The 22042-nt window shown below is 42.2% G+C and overlaps 1 protein-coding gene across 4 annotated transcripts in view; it reads left to right on the top strand.

Moving 5' to 3' along the window:
• Nucleotides 1-22042, top strand: part of MATCAP2 (microtubule associated tyrosine carboxypeptidase 2) — an 82968-nt gene that overhangs the window by 53938 nt on the left and 6988 nt on the right. For 2 of the 4 annotated variants that reach the window (XM_075586622.1, XM_075586623.1), the window contains exons 2-5: nt 2024-2102; nt 6509-7188; nt 18118-18261; nt 18501-18633. In XM_075586622.1, the coding sequence (XP_075442737.1) occupies nt 2078-2102; nt 6509-7188; nt 18118-18261; nt 18501-18633 (982 nt within the window). In that variant the 5' untranslated portion in view covers nt 2024-2077. Of the gene's footprint in view, nt 1-1779; nt 2103-6508; nt 7189-18117; nt 18262-18500; nt 18634-22042 lie in introns of those variants that run through there. The other 2 variants (XM_075586621.1, XM_075586624.1) reach the window with 2 other exon arrangements.

The raw sequence follows: 22042 nt of genomic DNA, 5'->3' as shown, positions 1-22042 counted from the left end.
CAGCAGCGGTGAGATCGCGACTTACTGCATATTACAAGACCTAGTTATACCCTGCCCTCCCATCACTGACATAGTGTAAGCCTCCATTTTGCGAGTGTTTTGTTTTAATATAATCGTTTTAAAGTAGATCTGCACCATGGCTCTTTTTTCTTGTCTTTGAGATCCAAGACTACATACATCACTACATCCAGTAACTCCTGCGACACTGGTTGGATCATTGCCTATTTTACCTGCTCCATTGTGAGTAGGAAATGTATAGCCTCTTATTTGCACACATATATATATATATATATATATATATATATATATATATATATATATATATATATATATATATATATATATGTAGAGGTATCAGTACCGTGTTAGCCGAGCTTCAATAATCAAAAAATAAATAGATGATACCGTTCTGTGGCTAACGAAATGCTTTTATTTGTGCGAGCTTTCGAGATACACTGATCTCTTCTTCCGGCGATGTTACATTGAAGAGATCAGTGTATCTCGAAAGCTCGCACAAATAAAAGCATTTCGTTAGCCACAGAACGGTATCTATTTATTTTTTGATATATATATATATATATATATATATATATATATATATATATATATTTTTTTTTGCAATATTGTACTCTGTGATTTTCTTTATTACATGGCACTTTTTCATCGCTCCCCTGGTGTTTGGAGGATATTCGTTTGAAAAGATTTGGGAACTGTCTTTTGAGGGTTGAGTGAGATTTTTTGCCTCTTTATTAAGCACTTTATTCACTTTTTGTTTGGTATTTGGTGTTGATTATATTCACATTGTGTTCACTGTTACACGTTATTTATTCATATTGGCTTAGGGAGTGTTTGAGCGCCATCCAGTGTTTTTATACGACTACAAAAGTGTATCTTTTTTATGAAAAATGTAAAAAAATAAATAAATAAACCTACATTTAGCCTATAATAGTAATAATCCCAGAAGAACAGTGCATTACTGGCCAATAATGTACTGGCTGGGTTAAAGTCCCTCGGCTTTACCCGGGCCTTCAACTCTTCCAGCCAGGGCATTGTTGGCCAGTAATGCCCTGTTCTTCTGGGATTATTACTTAAATACGGAGCACTACTACTTTTTAATTTACAACCCCAGAGTACCACTACTTTTTTTTTATGGACAGGTTAATGGTTCGACTTTCTATTTAAATGTTAAAAATGATCAATTTTAGGAAGCCTCTCTACTTTCAAAGCACAAATATTGCATATCACTTCTCACTGAGAAGTTATTGGTTAGTGTCCGCCCTGCTACAAATCTGTCAACTCTCACTCATTTTCTGTGAGTCTCCCTGATTTGGAGTCAGTCTCACTGATTTGGAGTCAGTCTCACTGATTTGGTTTTTAGCATCAGCAGTCTCAGATTAAGGGAATCTCACTGCAAAAAAATCAGCATTTTTCAATTCAAATGTACGTACATCTTTATTTGTACAGCGCCATCCATGTACATAACGCTTCACAGCAGTAATAGAAGTAAGAAAATAATATGTGACGTAATATATAATGGGAATAGGTGCTTCAACATACAAATGACATTTTTGGGGGTTGTTGGAGGATGACTACCTCAAAAACAGGACAGTACTGATTTTCCTCCTTAGGTTGAGGACCCAGAATAATGCTTCCCTGTGGAATGCTGGAGGTTCAGAATCAGAATGGCAGAGCATGTTCTCTCTGTACATGTCGCCTCTGAAACTTCAGTTCTGGAATTCATTCATTTGCTCTGTGACGTACTGTCAGAGGTTGCCATAGAGACCAAGGTAGAGCTCTAAGTCACTCCAGCATGAAGCTGCTGCTGCTGTTATCACCACGAGGGAAACAATAGCCACTGGCTGAATGTCATGCGAGAGGAAACAGCTTGGCTCTCACCCCATCTGTCCTCTTGGAAAAATACCCAATATTTTCATGCACCGCACCATTCTTTTGTACCAGTCTTCTAGTTGTAGCAAGGTATTGGCTTTCTGTCTGGTACCTCACTAATGATCCTCATCTTTAGGGGGACTTAGCATACACCTATTCCTGAGAAGCTACCAGGTGTAGAAGGAGAAACATGCTGGAATCCATCTGTGTAACTGGTGAGTAGGAAAGAAAAACAGGTTGTATCTTCCCATGGGTAGATTTGCTCATAAGAACGGATTTTCAGATATCTCTATAAATTAGATCATTGCATGTGGGGTTTCTGTCTATGCTACAATCGGCATGTACTGTATAACCCCTCCAGTTGACGCAGTGCAGCACAGACAGATTGCAAGCTATTCATTCATTTGTAATCAGCATGGATACAAATAACCCTTTCCTCCCGATGGATACACTTTCATATGATATAGCATCACAAGCGTGTCGGTGAACGTTACAGATGCATACAATGTGATTATAATTTCAATACTATAGTGGGACATCAGATAATCATTTCTTATTCCCTTCATTGTCACAGTGACCAGTTATGTATTTACTCTTCTGGCAGGGAAGGGGTTATCACTTATTGCCAATAGGACCAAGCAAGACCACCAGGTGGCCCACGTCATTAAAACTATAGTGGTCACACTCCCAGCCAACAGCATTCTCGCCCCACGTTGGCCCATATTTACTAAGCGGTGCTATTCCATACGACATCTTCTGTAACCGGTTAACATGTCTTTTGCATTATTATTGGGCAGCTATCCATCATTTTGTTTGTTTTACTGTTAACAGCTTCGCTGTCAGACTGGCCTACAATGCAGTGGTATGCAATTCATTGCTGCCCCTAAAACAGCAAACCTGTTACCTATTGAGTGGGTATTAGCAGGTGAAAGGGAAGATATTGTGTGCGATTTAACCCAGTGGTGCTCTAATTCAGTCCTCGAGGTCTACCACCAGACCAGGTTTTTAGGATTTCTGTCATTAAAAGATAATTAACCTATTAGCCGTAACCTTAATTATAACTAAGACCACTTGCTTAGATAGGTATTCCACGGATATCTGGTCTTTTTGGTAGCCCTTGATGCCTGAATACACAGACATGTTGTTGATCATTTCTGATTTGCAATCAAGGTCAGTGCTGAATTTGAATAAACACACATTAGTGCAGAGACTTACTTTCTACCTAACTCTGAGCCCTTTACCTTTCTTTAACATTTGAGATGGCTTTTTTCCCCCCTTCCTTGTCTTGTGGCTCAGTCCATTTGACCTGTACAAGAGACTTCTGTACATAAATATGCAAGGATATATTATGAAAAGAAAAATGCACAGAAAAAAAACAGCAATTAACGAAATAATTTGTCATATTGGATGTGCACTTAGACTGTTGTTTACTGTTGTATACTTGAGGTCACTTTCTCAGTATCACTCCAAGTCAAACAAATTAATATATACATATATAATATTGTGGGCCTTTCTAACATTGTGTATGTCTAATTATAAATATGCAGGGGTAGACACGTGAGGGTCTAGTCAATTTTCCTGTCACTGAACGAACACCTTCAATTTTAGGGGTAAGAATTGCCTAACCTCTCTGTGTCAAATCCACAAAGCTCTGTTAAGTGACTCCACTGTGACATTAACCTAAGTTAACGTCACGTTATGTTTTGTTGCTTTACATTACATTAACTATAATTCATAATGAGATGCAAAGGAGGCATTCTCCCTAACAGTGCATATCCATAGAGTATGATAAGGTTAACGCAGAGACTTAACCTTATGCTAGTTAAGTCATACCTAAAGGTGGCATAACTCCCCATCCAGACCCTGAAATAGAGTCTTTGGGGAGGTATGTAAGCAAATGGGCACTTTACTGATATAGGACTCTCTATTTCCGGGTATGGTTGTGAGTTATGTCACCTTTAGGTATGCGTTAACTAACATAAGGTTATGTCAACACATGAAGAGTGAGAGATACCTGAGATACATCAGAGATACCTGGGAAATGAGCTAAATTGAAACTATTTCTCTCTCTCCTCTCCAGCAAAACCCATTATTTTTTGTATATAATTAGCTTGGTAGATATTTGTTAACCTCAGGGAAAATGTCCCTTACTGATTTAAGTAATGTCCCATTATGAGCCCTGGTGGATTTGGCCCTTACTTGAGTCTATGGTCAAAGTCACATTTAAGACACCGGCCCAGATTCACAGAGCTCCACTATCCCGGACTCATAACGTCTTGTTATCAAAATCAGTAAGGAACAGTATGCTCCCGGAGGATAACGTGAATCCACAAAGCTAATGATATACAAAAACAACGGAGGTTAGTTATCTAATTAACATAGGTCTAACGCCATGTTAAGTTAACACTGCCGTGTTGGCTTCAAATAACATGGCATTAACCCTGTATTATCCAAAGATGGTGTTACACTTATCCAGACCCTGAATAGGTGTTTAAAGTTAAAAAAAAAAAAAAAAAAAAAAAGCAAGGGAAATAATCTTGTAAATAACGCTGTTGGTTAAATCATACCTAACTGTGGTCTTATACTCATCCACACCCTGTAAAATACAGATTTCAGGATCTGGATGGGAGTAACACAAGTTTACCTATGACCTTACTAACACCTCATTAAATCCCTGCGTTAACTTAAACGGATCTCTGTGGATATGCGTTATTAGTAGGAACACCTCCTGTGCATATCATTAGCACCAACATCCGTTCTAGGTAACTTAATGCCCTCTCTGGGATTTGAAGATACTAGTTATCACTGAGCGGTACATTAACGTAAGACAGCGCCTCGTTACATCAATAACGTACTGTAGCTCTGTGGACCTGGGCCAAAGTGAGATATTCATTAATTATGTCAGTGACAATCGGGGCACTACCCACCGAAACGTCCATTAGCTTCAGTTTAAGAAATGGTTATGTACATATTTTCTAAAACCATATTAGTGTGTCTTTTTCCAAATAAATCCAATTTTCTGTAAAGAGATAGTGAAGCCTTCTATAAAGGAAATGGTGTAAAAGTAAGTAGTAATACTAAAGGTATGTTAATGTAAAGGTCGTGATAATCCATAATCCCTAATACTATCTCACTGTCACAACTGTGCAATACTCCAGTGATATATTCTGGTACTGTAGTAATTTTGGCCTTTTTACATTTTCTTGGATACAAATAATATTTTCCTGCCAAATGATTATGTGTATATATTATAGGATTTTTAATAAGAATAGAAGAAAATACAGCACTGAATATTTAAAAAGAGTACTTTCATTTCAAGTGAACAGAAATGAATTAATTGTTAATGTTGCACCACCCTCTTCTCACCACATTGAGTGTTGGTCTTTGTCACTATGCATGCTCGGGCCACACTTACACAAGCAAATTAAGCCTACAAGTGATGGTCATTTTCTTTGCAGCAAGAGTAGCTGAATCGTACTTGTACATGGCAGCTACTTCTCTGCTGCCGGAGAAAACGAGAGCCTCACCAAATTCTGGTTTAGGGATCGGATAGCAATACCATTACAGCATATGGGAATGATAGTGTGCACGTTTATATGATGTACAGTATGAATGACACCGAATTTGATACATGCCGTCAAACATAATGGGGTCTATTTATCAATATCTCTTGGCTGTCACACGATAAACCCCATTAAAAGTATTGGGACATTGATAAATCTTTGATAGATGTACCTCAATGTAACCCCACTCTAACTCAACACAAGGGGATCCTAAATATGAAAGAAAGCCAAGGACCTCATAGGGTTTGAGGTTTCACATCATATGGCAGGATTTATGTATGTACAGCAGAGACTGCAACTATTCTAACACAAACCAGTGGCAATCTCCAAAAAGACCCAGGTACACCCAGGTACATGCTGAATACATGCCTTAAACTAGACCCAGCATTTCTGCATTGATTAATGACCCATCAGATTAACAGCGGGGGTCCCTGGCAGTTCCATTCAAACTGAATGGGACTGCCAGGGACCCCTGCTTTGTTAATCCTATGGGTCATTAGTCAAGGCAGAAAGGCCTTAAACTTGCCTTAAACTAGCCAGGTTACACCCAGCACATACCCAGAATGTAACCGGGCTAGTTTAAGGCAAGCTTTAGAATAGTCGTGGTCTCTTCTGTATGTCTTTATTTATATAGCACCATTAATGTAAATAGTGCTTCACAGCAGTAATACACGTGACAATCATATAGATAACAAATAATATAAATAATAAAGGGGAGAAGTGCTTCAGACATAACAGTAACATTTTGGAAAGGGAGTCACTGCTCCGAGGAGCTTACAATCGAATTGGCAGACTACACAAGCCAAGTGGCTCTTAACTGCTGCCAATCTCTCGGTTTCTAACTCCTACTATGGAAAGCCCCACTTTATAGACTGCGGGATATAGGGTACAGATGAAAAAAAGTTACTTTGATACATTGACACTTAGAGATGTAGGATGTATATATTGTTTTATATGCATCAGTTATGTTCCATATTGCCTTGATACTTCTCCACCCATAGATTTATTTTGGTTGTTGTTCCGACTAAGTATAATTTGTTCACATTTGGTTGTTGCAGAAAAACTTCATTGGCCTAAGGAGGAACATTCTAGGAAATCAGTCCTAAGTGTGGAGGAGAAGCTGGGCCCAGAGACTGGAAAAAGTGTGCATGGACTTTCCATGGCTATCCTGAGGGACACTTTCACAACAGGAACCAGCAACTACAATGTCCTTCTTCAAAGCAAAGAGGAGAAGAAGCAACACTCTCAAAAGCAGTCACCAGGCCAAAACAAAAAGCGCAGAAGGTCTAGCAAAGAATCCAGTACCACACGGAGCAAGAAATACCATCAGATCAGAGCTCCCTCACTGAGCAGTGCCTGGTTCTGCACCAAAAGGAATCTACCTATCTTCATCGCCAACACTAGAGCCACCAGCGCTAAGTATTCACATAGCATCTCAGTGGCAGGAAACGGCATTGGACTCACAGACAAGCCTAAAACCAAAGCCAGCAAAAAGCATTATTTATCTAACCTGACAAAGTCAAAAGAGCCTCAGGTGTCAAAAACTGAAGTGAAAGAAGATCTGTCTGGGAGAAAATTTTGTATACTAAACGCCATAAAGCCTTCCAATGTGGAGAAAGAGAAGATCAAGTTTTTCAAGTCAGAGTTTACTTACAACCCTCAGTTTGAATACGCCAACCCTGCCCCGCCAAATGTCTTAGCCAAGCACAGCCATGCCTCTGACAGATTTCTGAAACAGGTAAAGTCTAAATAATAATTTACTATAATTTGAAACATAGAAAATTTCCAGGCACAATGAACCCCATTAAGTAGATACTAACGTTTGCTGTTTCAGGGTAGGGGCAGATAAAGTTGCTCGGACAAAGTCTTGATGCAATTTTTCCTACTTCCTAAAGTGAAGCATTATCAATAATCCAATCTACGTCCATTAAATATAGATAACATGCTATGTGACTTTCAGAAATAGCTACCTTAAGTGGTGACCTGTTTGAAGGAAAAAAATGATATAAATACCGGTGCTCCTGGTTCAGGAATCTCTGCTAGGTACTCCCGATATCATGTATGAAAGGAAAAACCCGGGCACTGCGGATCTCTGCATAGAAAATGTATTAGCCAATAGTTGACGTTTCGGCCTCAAGGGCCTTTCTCAAAAGCAAATGGCATCATTATGCCATTATGCCATTTACTTTTGAGAAAGGCCCTTGAGGCCAAAACGTCAACTATTGGCTAATACATTTTCTATGCAGAAATCCGCAGTGCCCGGGTTTTTCCTTTCATACATGACCTGTTTCATGCTCCAGGAAGGGCAGTCACTCCTAATACCAAATTGAGCCAATCGCAGTAAATTGTACTGTGAAATAATATAAATTTTGGCACCGCAAGACATCGCCAAGATTTTTTAAATAAATAGACTGAAGATCTCCTATGGCACAACACTGCTTATTAATCTCTTTAGTTCTACCTGTTATAGGAGTTACTGACCTTAAAGTTTTGCTGTGGTGCTGCACCAGCTAAAAATTACGCATGGGAGAGGGTCTTTTTAAGAACATCTCCCAAAATATTGAAAGGGTGTCTCCTTTAGAAACTTATAGGGGAGACATCAGCCTTCAGATAGGCAATGAGGGCAGAAGGGGATGGCGAATGGTGGAAGATGGGGCGGACGGCAAGTGGCAGCGGGAGAAGAGGATGGAGGACCGTGTAAGTGGAGCAGGGTGGTAGAGGACGGCCGTGGAAGAGCGCACCCCAGTAGTCCGACCCGGACGTCTTCACTGACTCCCCTCCCGGGGTACAAGGTGGTCTGGACCGACCATATCGGGCCGAACCAGAGTAGCACAGTTCTACACCAGTAATTCACCTGTACCCATGGATACATAATCCAATACTTTGCGATCCAACCCCAACATACCTTCATTATGCATATACTTACCCTCCACGAAATCATCAGTGACATCTCAACATATGTTTGTTTAGAGCCGGTTCTACCACTTATTATCATCCACAATGTGCTGTTTCTGATAACATCTTTGTTTGCTACATTAATACTTCCTATAATTTTGGGTAGTGGGATTCAGGTGTGTATATATATATACCTCTTTACCATCAGAAACCCGTTTTGACCCCTAGGGGTGGACTATACACAATATCGCATTTCCACAACCCTGGTGCGCTCTACTATAGTGGTTTTATTACCTTATACATTTATCCCCTACATCATGTTCATCTGGACCTTAAGCCTATGCACACATGCTACTACTAGTGTCATGTATATCTTGATGTTTCATCTGTATCAAGACTATTATCATGCTCAATATGCCACTTTGTGTGTAACTTTAAAATAACTGATTTGTTTGGTTATTTATGCATTCATTCACACTGTATTGCTATATCTACCTAATTACATGATACACTGTCTCCCTTAAATAACCCCCTCATCTGTGTGGAAATAACCCCCCTCCTCCCCATTTGTGGGTAGATACAGCACAGAGCAACAAGCCGTGTCTGTTAATTACAGACAGGCAACACCAGAGATTAGCCCTTACTGTTTGCTCCTCCCTCTCACTAGAGGGTATATTAGGCGCATGGACACTTGAGTGTGTAGCCCCTCCCCCCTGAAGAAGTGTCGACACGAAACGATCGTCGGGTGCTGTGACGTCACGTCGGTGGCGTCCGCATGAGGTCTGGTGTTAGTCAGCGGTTGTAGCGTCCACATCCTCACAGCAGCAAAGGCAGCAGATACGTTTGTATTATTCACGGCTACTCATAGCCTTTCTGTGATCCCTTGGTACTATTTGCAACATAGTTGTATTATTGTGTACTCAGCCTGCTACTTTAGTGTGTTACACATTACACTGAGCTGCCGTCTGTGGTTGATGGTGGGATATATATGGATGTTATACATACAGTGCTTACTATTGCCTATTTGTCCTATCATTACTGAGCCAATTATGGTGTGATACATTTTGCAACTTTATTGTATGACACCATTTGCCATCCAGCTACTTTATAGTGATTTATGGAGGGCTACATTAGAGCGTGACAAGAGCATTTGGTTCGCTGTGCATTTAACCCTGTCATTACTAGCCAGCACTATCACTAACCGCACTAGCACCTCCCAGCTTGAAAAATATTTTATTCTAAGTTTGAATTCACTTTTACATACTTTTCACTTGTTTCGGCGTATTGATATCCTAATAAACATTTATTGTTTTCATTTTAACAGGTTAGACGTCCTGTCGCCATATAGCCCTGCCTTTTGTGGGTGACTGGCATCAGTTAGGCTCCTCTAAGGATTACTATATCCTCCCTACTATTCATTATTGTTGCACCATGAGTGCGTGCTAAAAAGGAACTTATTTGACCTTGGTCAACATCTTTTTGCGTTCGAACCAGAATGAGAGCAGCACCGGAGTCGAGCATTCCAGCATGCATCCAGTGCCCAATGATCACTGGTCAGAGGTGCTTGATGCTGACGTCTGTGGGACCAAGACCGACTGCGGTGACCTGGGGTGCTGCTCCAACTAGGAGAAGGGGGTTGGTCGCTTGGGTCTCTGCGACCGGCATCGGGAACACAGGGAATGGTACATGACACACACACAAACCTGGGGGAACAACTTAAAGCCCTAGGTGCAGAGGACCTTTGTCCAGAAGCTTACCCCGATACACGTTCCAAATTTGTGCTGCTGTCCTTGGTTGTATGTGCATCACTGCCTTGCTCTCTGCTAGCTAGCAGTTTTTAATTCCCCGCCATTGCTTCACTCCATACAGCTCAGGCCGACGCTGCACACACAGACCACAGTGCCACTGGATGCTCCAGACCCCTGCACTGAGTCTCCCTGTTCCCTTCTGCTGACTCCCTGTCAGCTCTTTAAGCTCTGTCAGCACACAGCCTTCACAAAGGATATCAGGTCCAGAATGACTCAGTTGAGGCTGGGGAGAAGGAGTATTTATACCCCTGTCCCAATCAGAGAGATGCCAGCTAGTCTGAATAGGAACAATCGTCCTGGTCTTTGCATGCGGCCCCAGACCTAGTTGATGAGATTACTGGAGTTGAAGGTGGGCCAGGAAGCCCAAAATAGCATGCCCAAATATTATAAATGATTTATAGGAGTTTCCCAATATTAAGTCAAAATTGTCTTGCAGCCAATGAGAGGATGGGGTTTTCTAAGCCCCCAGAAAATAGTGGAAACAGGAAATACTCCGGCGTATGGATAACACTATTAATATATTCCTCAGTGGAAAAAGCCGAAAAGGACCTACAAGGACAGCAATATGTTTGGTCAAAAAATATACATTTATTTCTAAAAAAAAAAACTTTGTAATTTAACTGTATGAATGTTCAATGTAAGAACCTAAATAAAAAACACAACATTGCATGAACAATAAAACAATGATAAAAGCCCCATTTATCCTTAGTGGTGGTATATATACCAATTTATGAGGTAATGTGTTGAGAGTCCTCCTGGTTACATATGATGTATTTGATTATATGGAGAAAGACACTGAATCTCTTGTTGTTTAAAGAGTGGCTGCTGTTGCTGGGAGGTTTAATTGCTTTCCCCCATATACCCAAATATACTGTCTCTCCTCAATAGAGTTAATCCTATATATGGATCTTCAACTCCAATTTTGGGATTGCACAGTATCAGCAATATGTCATTTATAGTCTCTCACAGGTGGATTGTATAAGTGTAGAATGAAAAACTCACATAGGGTCAAATGGAATAGCTCATACCTTAGTGGGGTGTAGTTACCCTCTATGTTTGCACGGCTTGGTAGACTCTGTTGCTAGCAGTTTCTTTGTATCCAGTCCTCGAGACGTTCCTCTGGTGGTCGACCTGTCTAGTTGTGATGTTTAGGCAAAGCTATTCCTGGCGGTACCTCGGCATCAGCTTCAGCGATATTATTGATGCCGATCTCCTCCATCTGTCTCTGGCACTTCTTGGTCATGTGTTCTGCGTGCTTGTGTGAGGCTGTATGAACGTCCTATTCTGTATGGGTGGATGGAATTGGTAACTCCTCTCTACGGATCCTCCAAAGGTTCACAAAGGTTAGAAACACAAACCCTACACGTTTCACCATAGGCTTCCTCAGGGGTATGTCATGACACTCTAATTTCTACCTTTTTATGCAGGTAGTGACTAACATTGCAGTCCCCCATTGGTCCTATTGGTCCTTGTCTTAAAAGAGTATTTGCAGAATATTTTTAATATTAGCATGGCAAAATAGAATTGATTTTTCTATGTTTGTTGTTTATTTATTTACTATGTCTCCGGCGTCAAATGACGCTGCGGTGTCACGTGACGTCACGTGGCCATGGCAACGCCACGCGAACCTGCGGCTTCTTTGGACTCTGCGTTGCCACGGAAACACATCGCCGGAGACGAGGCAAGTGAAGTTAAAGAGGCCACACGCAATCCCCCGGCATTTAATTTAAATGCCTTGGGGAAGAGCGCGGGGCCTCTGCAACCGCATGCGCACCGCTGGTATTTGTGACATCGAATGAAGAATTGATGCAATTACATATTCACTTGACTTTTAAAAGAAAATTGAACAAAAATCGTTTTTGTAGCACGTGGGCTGAAATATCTGTATTATGCGGGAAAAATACCATGAAACTATGGCTAGATTTATAATCTACATGTTCCGCTGGAAAAAAAGCATAGATTATTTGTCTAGGTTGATATTAAGAATATTATTCTGTTATTATATTTTGTTGACCATAAGCAGTCCTCTGTCAGATAACCGCCCATTCAACTCAATTGCTGTAAGATAAAGTGTCTTTTAACGCCGGTAGGTATCTTACAGCAGAAGACTTCTTAGTAAATATGGTACTATATGGTAAATATCACCAAATGCTTTGGAGAATTTTTGCAATCTTTTCCCAAACTCTTTTGTGATATCACAGTTCATAATCTCTTCTACATGAAACATTTCCATCTGCATTTCTTTATTTATTTCGTGTATTTTTTAGAAATTCTATAGTCTCCCCCCCCCCCCCCCCCCCATCCCCTTACTAAAGGTACAGTAACTGGAAAGGGTATAATGACAGCTGCTGGTAAGAAAGGATCTCTGACAATTTCGGACTTATGATTCTAGCTCTCTGAAAGTCAGACAAGGTCTGCTTCCTTATATGAAAAATGCTATTCATAAAATATGCCAGATAGACAAAGACATGGTAAGGCCTTATACAGAAAGTAACACTCAGAATAGGGAATTCTCTGTATAAAGATTTAGCAGAATACTAGTAGAGAAGAAAGAATCCAACAAAGAAGCAAAGAGTCATGGGTTACCATCTTGGAGAACACATGTTAGAACTTGAATATTGAATACCATATATCCTTGAGTATTATTGAGGAAACACTATTTCTTTATCTGCCAACTTGAATGCTGAAGTTTATGAATCTCAAAAGAAGATATAATGAAAAATGACATTGAACTATGTAATTATTCATTGTGGTTTTTTTACTTACTTTTGTATTGTGCAAAGAGTTATCACAAACCAACATGTAGATGATCTCACAGCCAGTTCAGCCAGTTTAACCACATTAGTATCGTTATTATGCAAACACAGTGGGATTTGCTTAGGGATATGACAAAGGCAAGATTGCATATAAACAACTTTCTGACTTTCTGAGGGATTATGTATTTGCATTTAAAAGTGCAATCCCTGATAACATGATTTACAGAATGTAGTTTATGGGCTAGTTATAAATATAACCATGCCGAAAGCAAAGATTTGTCTACTATTGTTTCTCTGGAAAATAAACACTATTTATTTTTCTTTGGGGCCTCTGAATGGGGGAGTATTTGTCAATCAAGGGATTTCTCTACATTTCTCCTATCACAGGGATCTCCAAACTCAGTCCTCAAAGACTTAGCCACTGATTGAGCCACCTGTGCTGAAACTGGTATAGCCATAAAAGCCGGCCTGTTGGCTGCCCTTGAGGACTGAGTTTGGAGACCCCTGTCCTACCATAAGGCAAAAAAAAAAAAACATAAGGAGGTACAGAGAAGAGAAGAGAAGAAGGAAGTGAGAGCCTCTACAAAAACTCATGTTGAACATCCACTGGCATCAAATAAGGCCTGCTGGAGGCTGTCCTTGGTGGTGCCTGTCTGAGGCAGCATGCTGTCGGCCAGAGGAAGGGAGGCATCCCCTGATAGGCAGCTCTGCAGGCCCCCTCAGTCCTCCAGGGCTGTAGGTAGGCTCCTCTCCTCCTCCCTCTCTCCTCCCCTTATCATCCCTTATCCCTCCTCCCCTTTCTCTTCGCCTCTCCCTGTCTCTTCTCCCAACTCTCTCCCTCTGCCCCTTTTGCCTCTTCCCCCCCCTCTCTCTTTTCCCCCTCTCTCCCCCTCTCTCTCTTCCCCCCTCCCTATCCCTTCCTCCTCCCTCTCTCCTCCCCTTATCATCCCCTCTCTCTCCTCCCCTTATCACCCCCTCTCTCCTCCCCTTTCTCTTTGCCTCTCACTCTCTATTCTCCCAACTCTCTCTCTCTCTCTCTCTCTCTGCCCCCTTTGTCTCTTCCCCCCTCTCTCTCTCTCTTTCCCTTCTCTCCCTCTCTCTGTCTTCCCCCCTCCCTATCCCCTCATTCTCTTCTCTCCCCCTCTTCCTCCCATCTCCATCTCTCTCTCTCTCCCCCCTCTCAATCTTTCCCCTTTCTCCTCCCCTCCCCCAGGTCCAAACACCCCCAGGTCCATATCTCGTTCTCCCCTCAGGAACCCAGGGGCAGGGGGGAAGGGGGGGAGGAGTGGGGGGAAGGGAGGGGCTGCTCCTGTGATTTTGTCCTGGATCCCGAGGTTTCTGCTGGCAGCCCTTGTCTTTACAACAAACATTAAAAAAAAATATTAAAAAATTACTTATAGTTGTCTGACGACAGTGGTAAAAATGGCTTGAGTTACCCTTAACTCCTTAAGCTAGGTCCCCAGTGACCGCGGCCGCGACGGTGACACCGTGCGTGGCGCACACAAGTTACGGGCCACTATGGGGCCGACCCAGTAGCTGCGTGTGCGCCCCTGCACAATGCGCGATGCGCGACCAAATTTTTAAAAGAATTTTGTCTTTTCTTGTGTCAACGGAGCACTGGGCACATCACATCGACTTTTCAGCCAATGAGGGCGAACCAACCGCGTGACATCATGGCTGCCCCCCGCCGCTCCCCCACCACGCCTCCCCATCGCGAGTTGCCTGAAGTCCACCAGGTCGAACTGACTCAGGTAACGAGCGCCGCCAGGCACCCCGTCGCGGGCAAACTGGGGCCGTAGCCTTAAACATGTCACTGTCATTAGGAAACTTTGGTCCTAGGGCGAACTGCGCCTTTAATAATCTGAATAATTCAGGACATGTTTAATAGATATTCACACACTTTGAACTAAATGTTTGCCTCTGCACATCATAATAACATAAATATAAAATCTGAATAAAAAATGCAAACTATAGGAGAGGCAAGTATGTTAGTGTGATCATCGGTGAGTTCCATATTACTTAAAATCACAGTGACAATACTTTGTAATATGTTGCATCAATAATAGTTCTCTAAATCAGTCAAATAGATACTGAAGTATTTTACAATTAAATATGTGATCAGTTGCTTTGAGGAATATTGATCAAATATATATAAATAAATATAATAATAAAAGATTTTGGCCCATATTGGCAAAGTTGTGCTATGCTACAAGACACCTTACAGACTATTCAAGTTAATGGGTCATATGGTGCCTTCCAACACTGGAAAGTGCCTTGTGGAATAGTACCGGAATTAGTCAATATGGCCCTGTATAATTTTTTTTATCTTAAGTACGATTGCATCTTTTTAACACTTTTGCTGCCAGAAGTGCCTGCCTGCAACATATTTCTCTGATAATTAATGGGTTAAAAGGGTAGTTCAACCTAGGGCCCAAGTGTACTTTACAATTACAATAACAGGTTCAATAAATTCTGGGCAAGTATAAATATATACAGTGGTCGACAAATCACCAAAAAATCTACTCGCCACACAAAAAAATCTACTTGCCACCTAGTACCAAACGTGTGCTGCTTGGGCCAATAGAAGCTCGCCACGATGTTAAATCCACTCGCCCGGGGCGAGCAAATGTATAGGTTTGTCGAACACTGAATATATATATTTTTTTTTTTAAGTTTTACGTTAGTTTGTAAATTTGGTGAGCTGAGACATGAAAGAGGTCTGATTTCCCCTGTCTGCTCTACAGTGGCATAACTAAAATGTTTGGGCCCCCCCCCCCTGCAAAAAAATGTGGCCTACCTCCTCCTCTCTCATCCGTCGCTCCCTCTCCTAATCTCCCCCTTCTATCTCACTCAATCCCACTTGCTCAATCCCCTCTCTCTTTTACGCTCAATCCCCCCTCTCAATCAATCCCCCACTTTCTCACACTCAATCCAGCCCCTCTCACACTCCACCCCCTCTCAAATGTAATCCACCCCTCACTCTCTCACACTCAATCTCCCTCTCTCTCACACCTAGTCCACCTCTGTCTCTCACACATAGCCCCTCCTCTCTCATACTCCACTCCCCCTTCTCTCACACTCAACCCCCCTCTCTCACATGCAATCAACCCCCAATAATTTTACCTGTATGGTGGGGGGAGGCCTCTAGTCCAGCGTCTGTGAAACTTGCACCATGCAGGGCAAATGTGGTCCCAACTTCCTGCACTGAACAGGACATAGCCAGGGGGGGGGAATCAGGCCCTGTAGAAAGCAGAGGCCCTACTGCAAGCAGAGGTCCCAGCAGCCAGACTCTCAAGTTAGGTCCGACCTCTTGTTGGACCCAACTTCCAGCGCTGGCCGGCTGGTCCTCCTGCAGCTGTCGCCCCCCTACGTTGCGGGATGTAGCGGGACGGTAGTTCCACCACTGCTGCTCCCTTTTGTCTGATATCTCCTTGCTGTCTTAAAAAGACCACCTCCCATGACGTAATTGTTAAATTGTGTTTTCAACAAGAGCTTGTTCAGATCCCCTATATTTCCCCCTTCCTTTATCTGTATTGACTCTTCCATAACGACAGGGCGGCAACCGGAAGCTCTCCACAAACACTCCCTATTCAGAGGCCCCCGAAGAAAATGGATTTGTGGCCCATAAACTTAATTTCGAAAGAAATGGTGATTATACTTGTTTAAGGAAACCAATTAGATTGTTACGTTCTTTACAAAAATAATCTTTACAGCTAAGAAGGAACTTGTGAAGCTGTTAGGCTGACCTTGGTTTCAGTTGAAGGTGACTGTTTTTATGTTGTGATAAAGAACACTTCTGAGCACATTCACGTGCCGCAGGCAAGTCATGCCCCCCATATTCACTCAGCATACAGGGGTTCCACCTACAGCCAAGGATTCTGGGTAATGATATACAAATGAGCACTCACAGTGGGTCACTTTCTGCTTCTTATTCTTTGCTTCTTATGCCTTAATGATAAAGCTCCCCTTAAAATAAAAGTGCATGCTAATTGAGATTACTGGTCTCTTGATTTACAAGTGTTAAATAGGCAGAGCCGGCTGGGAGTATGGTGGGGCCCGGTGCACAGTATAAGGGACCTCTTATCGTCTCCGATGTCGGCATCTCCTACTGCTACCATGCAACGCCGTGATGCCTTGATGACGCAATGTCACCTGATGACATCACGTGATGCGCCGTGCCTCTTGCCTGCCCTTGCATCACGTTAAGACGTGATCACATTTTAATTATTGTGGTGATTAATTTAACCACCACACCATTGAAACTTTGATTATGGAAGTTGGGCCGGGGAAGAGCGTGGGGCCAGGTGCATTCACACCGACAGCACCGCCATTAAGCCGGCACTATCCCGGTGTCAAGTTCCACCTGTTTGCATTTTGTATTTATTTCTTTTAAGCGCTCTGCAGCACTGTTAGTGTCTTCCCTGTTGATCAAAACAGAACAGTGTTTTCACCATGGCACGTATTCTAAAAGGGTTAGAAATGCTCTATAGAAACAAGGCAACAAAGCTAATATTATTGGTGTCAGTGGAACATAATGCTATGAATATATCTCCACAACAACAAGAAATTAATATGAGAGCTGAAGGAAAGGCATACTGGGAGCAGCTGCACCTTGTTCAAATCTCGGTGCCAGCTCTCTGTGTGACATTGGGCAAGTTACACAATGCAGTGGCGAGAAAAAGTTTGTGAACCGCATGATAATGAAATTCCATAGTTTTTCCATGATAACCTTGAATTTAAACCAGTCTGTTCTTAAATATCCAGTAGGGTTTATATTAACCAATTCCATGTCTTTTGAAACAAAATGATGTATGAATTAGACAAACAATGAGTAATTAAGGGTATGTGCAAAAGTGAGTCAAACCCTGGTTTTATCAGCTAAACTAAAGGGCCCCGTCACTCCCCCGCCACGCCCCCCCCCCCCCCCCGGTCTTTTGGTCTGCAGCTCCCTGCAGACCGGGGAATCGGCTGCGCACGTGCAGCGGAGGTACTGGAGCCTCAGCCTTAGTCTGTGGCCTTGGTCTGCGATAACAGATTCTATTGTAGGAATACAATGTGTGTATGATGTTCGGAAGGCAAAAGATGAATTTGAAAAGATATAGTTTTTTTAAAGTAAGATCGAAGGATAACTGTGTTCTTGGTGTTCCTTTGATGTAAGTGTCTACACACGAGACCGCACTGAAATTTTCGTGCTTGTTTTTTTTACAGGCCATTAATATTATGCTCAGGGCACTTGAGAAGTATGGAAACTATGAAAAATTCGAGCGGGCCACAGGAGGCAATCTTCTCCCAAAAAGTCGTATATGGCATCAAGTGAGGAAATACATGGAGAAAGAAGGTTGTCTGGGTGAGGTAGGTGGTGCAATAAAGAAAAAGGCAAGATACCCTGCATAATTTCACTACAGAGTAGGGATGCTACATGCATTATTATTTGCGTGATGGCATCCCAACTTGTGTCTTGATAAAATGACACAGTTGTCTCAGTGACTTAGACTAAGCACATAAACCAAATGGCTCAATCCAAAAAAGAAATGTTGACCTTATTCAAGGAAGGTGCAACAGCAAATATTTTCTGTTTCTCTCTCCTTCAGATTGTTGTTCACGTCACCGAGGATTTACTTTCTCGAGCCTCCATGACTGTGGTGAATGGTCGTCCAACACTGACGATCAACATCTCAACGGCACGAGAACAGTGGCTGGAGGGAATGCTCAAGCATGAAATAGGTACTGTTCTTGCGTGGAATGTTATGCACTGAAGCTTAGAGCAGCATTGTAGGGCTGAGGGGAAATAATGTTACACTTTTCTCCTCCATATAAGCATTATACGATAACAATAATAATAGTTTTTTTCATTATGCAATACTGTACAGAGTGCCTCACCAAAAGAGCTTATAATCTAATTTTTCATACTTGAAGCATAGAGAGAAAAGGTGACTTGGGATTCGAACCTGGTTCACCAGTGTTGTTGCCGCTGAGCCACTTGTTCATCCCAATATTATGCTGAATATCTCTATAAACGTCCTACCTGCCACAGCAATTTCTCCTTAGAAAGACTTAAACTGAGATTTGTAGAGCTTGGTCATGCAAAAAAGTATTGAAGTGTTTTTATTGGATTGCACTATGTCTCTTCTCTCGTTTTTACCCTGAGGGAATAGCCACACTACTCTAAATACGAAAGAAGCTGACAAACCACTGTTTGGAGAAGGCTATATTATTTTCATCTTTCTGTAAGTGGGCTGACATATGAGCCACGATTCTAGCTATACATCACTCACTTTACAACAGTGTACACTATATTATCTTTTCTCTTTTTTTGGGGGGTGACCTTGCTCCCTCTGGACTTTTGTGGAGTTGTGATTGAAGAAGAGGACTATCAGAAACAAGTCCTCACCAGAGGTTTTGTGCAACTCTCACCCATATATATTTTTTCACTGATCCACTCTTATTTACTTGTATTGTGTGTGAGAGCACTGCACAATATCACGTTTGGTGTTACTTGTTTTTATTTATATAGCGCCTTTAATGTACATAGCACTTTACATCAGTAATACATGTGACAATTATATAAATAACAAATAACACATGAGAAGAAGTGCTTCAGACATAAAGTAACATTTATGAAAAGGAGTCCCTGCTCCAAAGAGCTTACAATCTAAGTGGTAGGTAGGAAGAACGCATAGAGACAGTAGGAGGGTGTTCTACTAAGTGCGTCTGCAAGGGGCCAAGGTTTATGTATGAGGTGTTAATTATCAGCCATGGAGCTACTCATATGCGTTGTTAAGCAGGTGTGGTTTAAGGTGGGTCTTAAAGGTGGATAGAGAGGGTGCTACTCGGATATTAAGGGGAAGAACATAACAGAGGTGTGGGGCCATCAGTGAGAAAGGTTTAAGGCAAGAGAGGGCTTTGGTTACAGAAGGGGTAGAGAGAAGACATCCTTGAGCAGAATGCAAGAGTCGGGATGGTGTATAGCGAGAAATTAGGGCTGAGATGTGAGGAGAAGCAGAAGAGTGTAAAGTTTTGAAAGTGAGGAGGAGAATTGAGTGTGTGATACGAGATTTGATAGGAAGCCAGGAGAGGGATTTCTGTAGGGGAGACGCCGAGACAGATTTAGGAAAGAGTAGAGTTATTCTGGTAGCTGCATTTAGTATAGATTGTAGGGGAGACAGGTGAGAGGCAGGAAGGCCGGACAGCAGGAGGTTACAGTAATTGAGACGGGAGAGAATGAGGGCCTATGTCAGAGTTTTAGCAGTGGAGCAACAGAGGAAAGGGCGTATCTTTGTAATATTGCGGAGGAAAAAACTAAAGGTTTTAGCTACCTTTTGAATGTGTGAGGAGAATGTGAGAGAGGAGACGAGTGTGACCCCTAGGCAGCGTGCTTCTGGTACTGGGTGAATGATAGTACTTCCAATAGTAATGTGGAAGGAGGTAGTAGGGCCAGTTTTGGGAGGAAGTATGAGGAGCTCTGTTTTTGCCATGTTAAGTTTAAGTCGGCGGAGGGCAATCCAGGATGATATACAAGTGCAGCCACGAGTATCCAAACACTTGCCTTGGAAAATCTGGGGCAATACGCGAGTAATGCTGCAACATTTCTGTGACATTTGTGCAGACAGACTAATGGCCCATCGGATTAACACAGCGGGGGTCCCTAGCAGTCCCATTCAAATTGACCAGGGATCCCTGCTGTGTTAATCTGATGGGCCATTAGTCTTTCTGCAGAAATATCAGAGAAATGTTGTAGCATTACTGCGAGATTGCCCCAGATTTTTCAAAGCAGTGTTAGAATACTCGTAGCTGCATCTTTAGTAGAAAGGCATTCAGAAACTTTAGTCTGTACAGCAGGTGTAAGGTCAGGAGTTGAAAAGTAAATTTTTGTGTCATTAGCATAGAGGTGATATTTGAACTCAAGAGATGTGATTAGGTCACCTAGGGATAGTGTGTAAAGAGAAAAAAGAAGAGGTCCCAGGATAGAGCCCTAGGGTACCCCCACAGAGAGATCGATAGAGGAGGAGTTGTTGGCAAAAGAGACACTGAAATTACGGTGATAGAGGTAAGAGGAGATCCAGGATAGAGCTTTGTTACGAATACCAAGAGTACGGAGAATGTGAAGTAGTAGAGGGTGATCCACTGTATCAAATGCTGCAGAGAGGTCCAGTAATATGAGATGAGTGTAATGACCTATGTCTTTGGCAACATGGATGTGACAAGGTGATAGTGTAAAAATAGGCGCTGAAACAATACTAGTGATCACCAATCTATAAGTGAATAAATATATTATATGCTTATGATAATCAAGTGCGTGAATTTAAGTGACAAATAATAGTGCAGAAAACACATGTATATAAAGTTGTAACCCCTGCTCAAACCCTCTGGAAGGGACTGTCTTCACTGGTCCCAGATGATCGATATATGTTCTCACAACCCAGCGGGAGCATAAACGAAAAAAACAACAGAGAAAACACAAACTAAGTGCAGACTGTATGTTACAGTGTAACAATGTGTGAGGAAACTTGGCTCTCGTGTGCAGCCTACTCACAGGATAGCAGTAAGGTAAGGGCAGTGACAGGATCTGTGGAATCTGTAGTATCGTCTAGGTGTAGTCAGGATACCTCTCACATTCATGAATCAGGTAGATGGTAACATGGAAGGGTAAAAAGAAATCTCCATGGTGCAGGTCAATATAAAAAGGATAACTTTATGATGTAGTTTAAAAATGCGCACTTACAATATAAAAACACAAGCATTTGGCACTATAACAAGTGACTCAGGAGTGTCAGGATGTGGCCACCGCTCACCGCACCGCAGCTGCTTGTCCGCTCCACACCGTGATAGTGTTGGGATCACCTCCAGAGACAGGCTCGCTCACCGCGCCTCCGTTTTCATCCGCTCTATACCGTGGTACTGTTGGGAGACAGGCTCGATCACTGCGCCGCCGTTGTTTGCCCCCTATACACCGTAGTGCTGTAGGGATCACCTCCAGTGTGTTCTCCGTTGCGGTACGTCACTTCCGGTGTGTACGGAAGTACAATCCAAAACAATGTATATGCAACACACTTTACTATGGTCCCATAGCATTCCCCGCAATACAGTACACACACACACAGTAATAGCAATAACCGACACAGTAATAGCAATA

This window comes from Ascaphus truei, chromosome 2 (assembly GCF_040206685.1).
Source record: "Ascaphus truei isolate aAscTru1 chromosome 2, aAscTru1.hap1, whole genome shotgun sequence".
Classification (NCBI taxonomy): Eukaryota; Metazoa; Chordata; class Amphibia; order Anura; family Ascaphidae; genus Ascaphus; species Ascaphus truei.
Note: the sequence above shows the minus strand (reverse complement) of the source record. Positions and strands in the feature narration are given on the sequence as shown.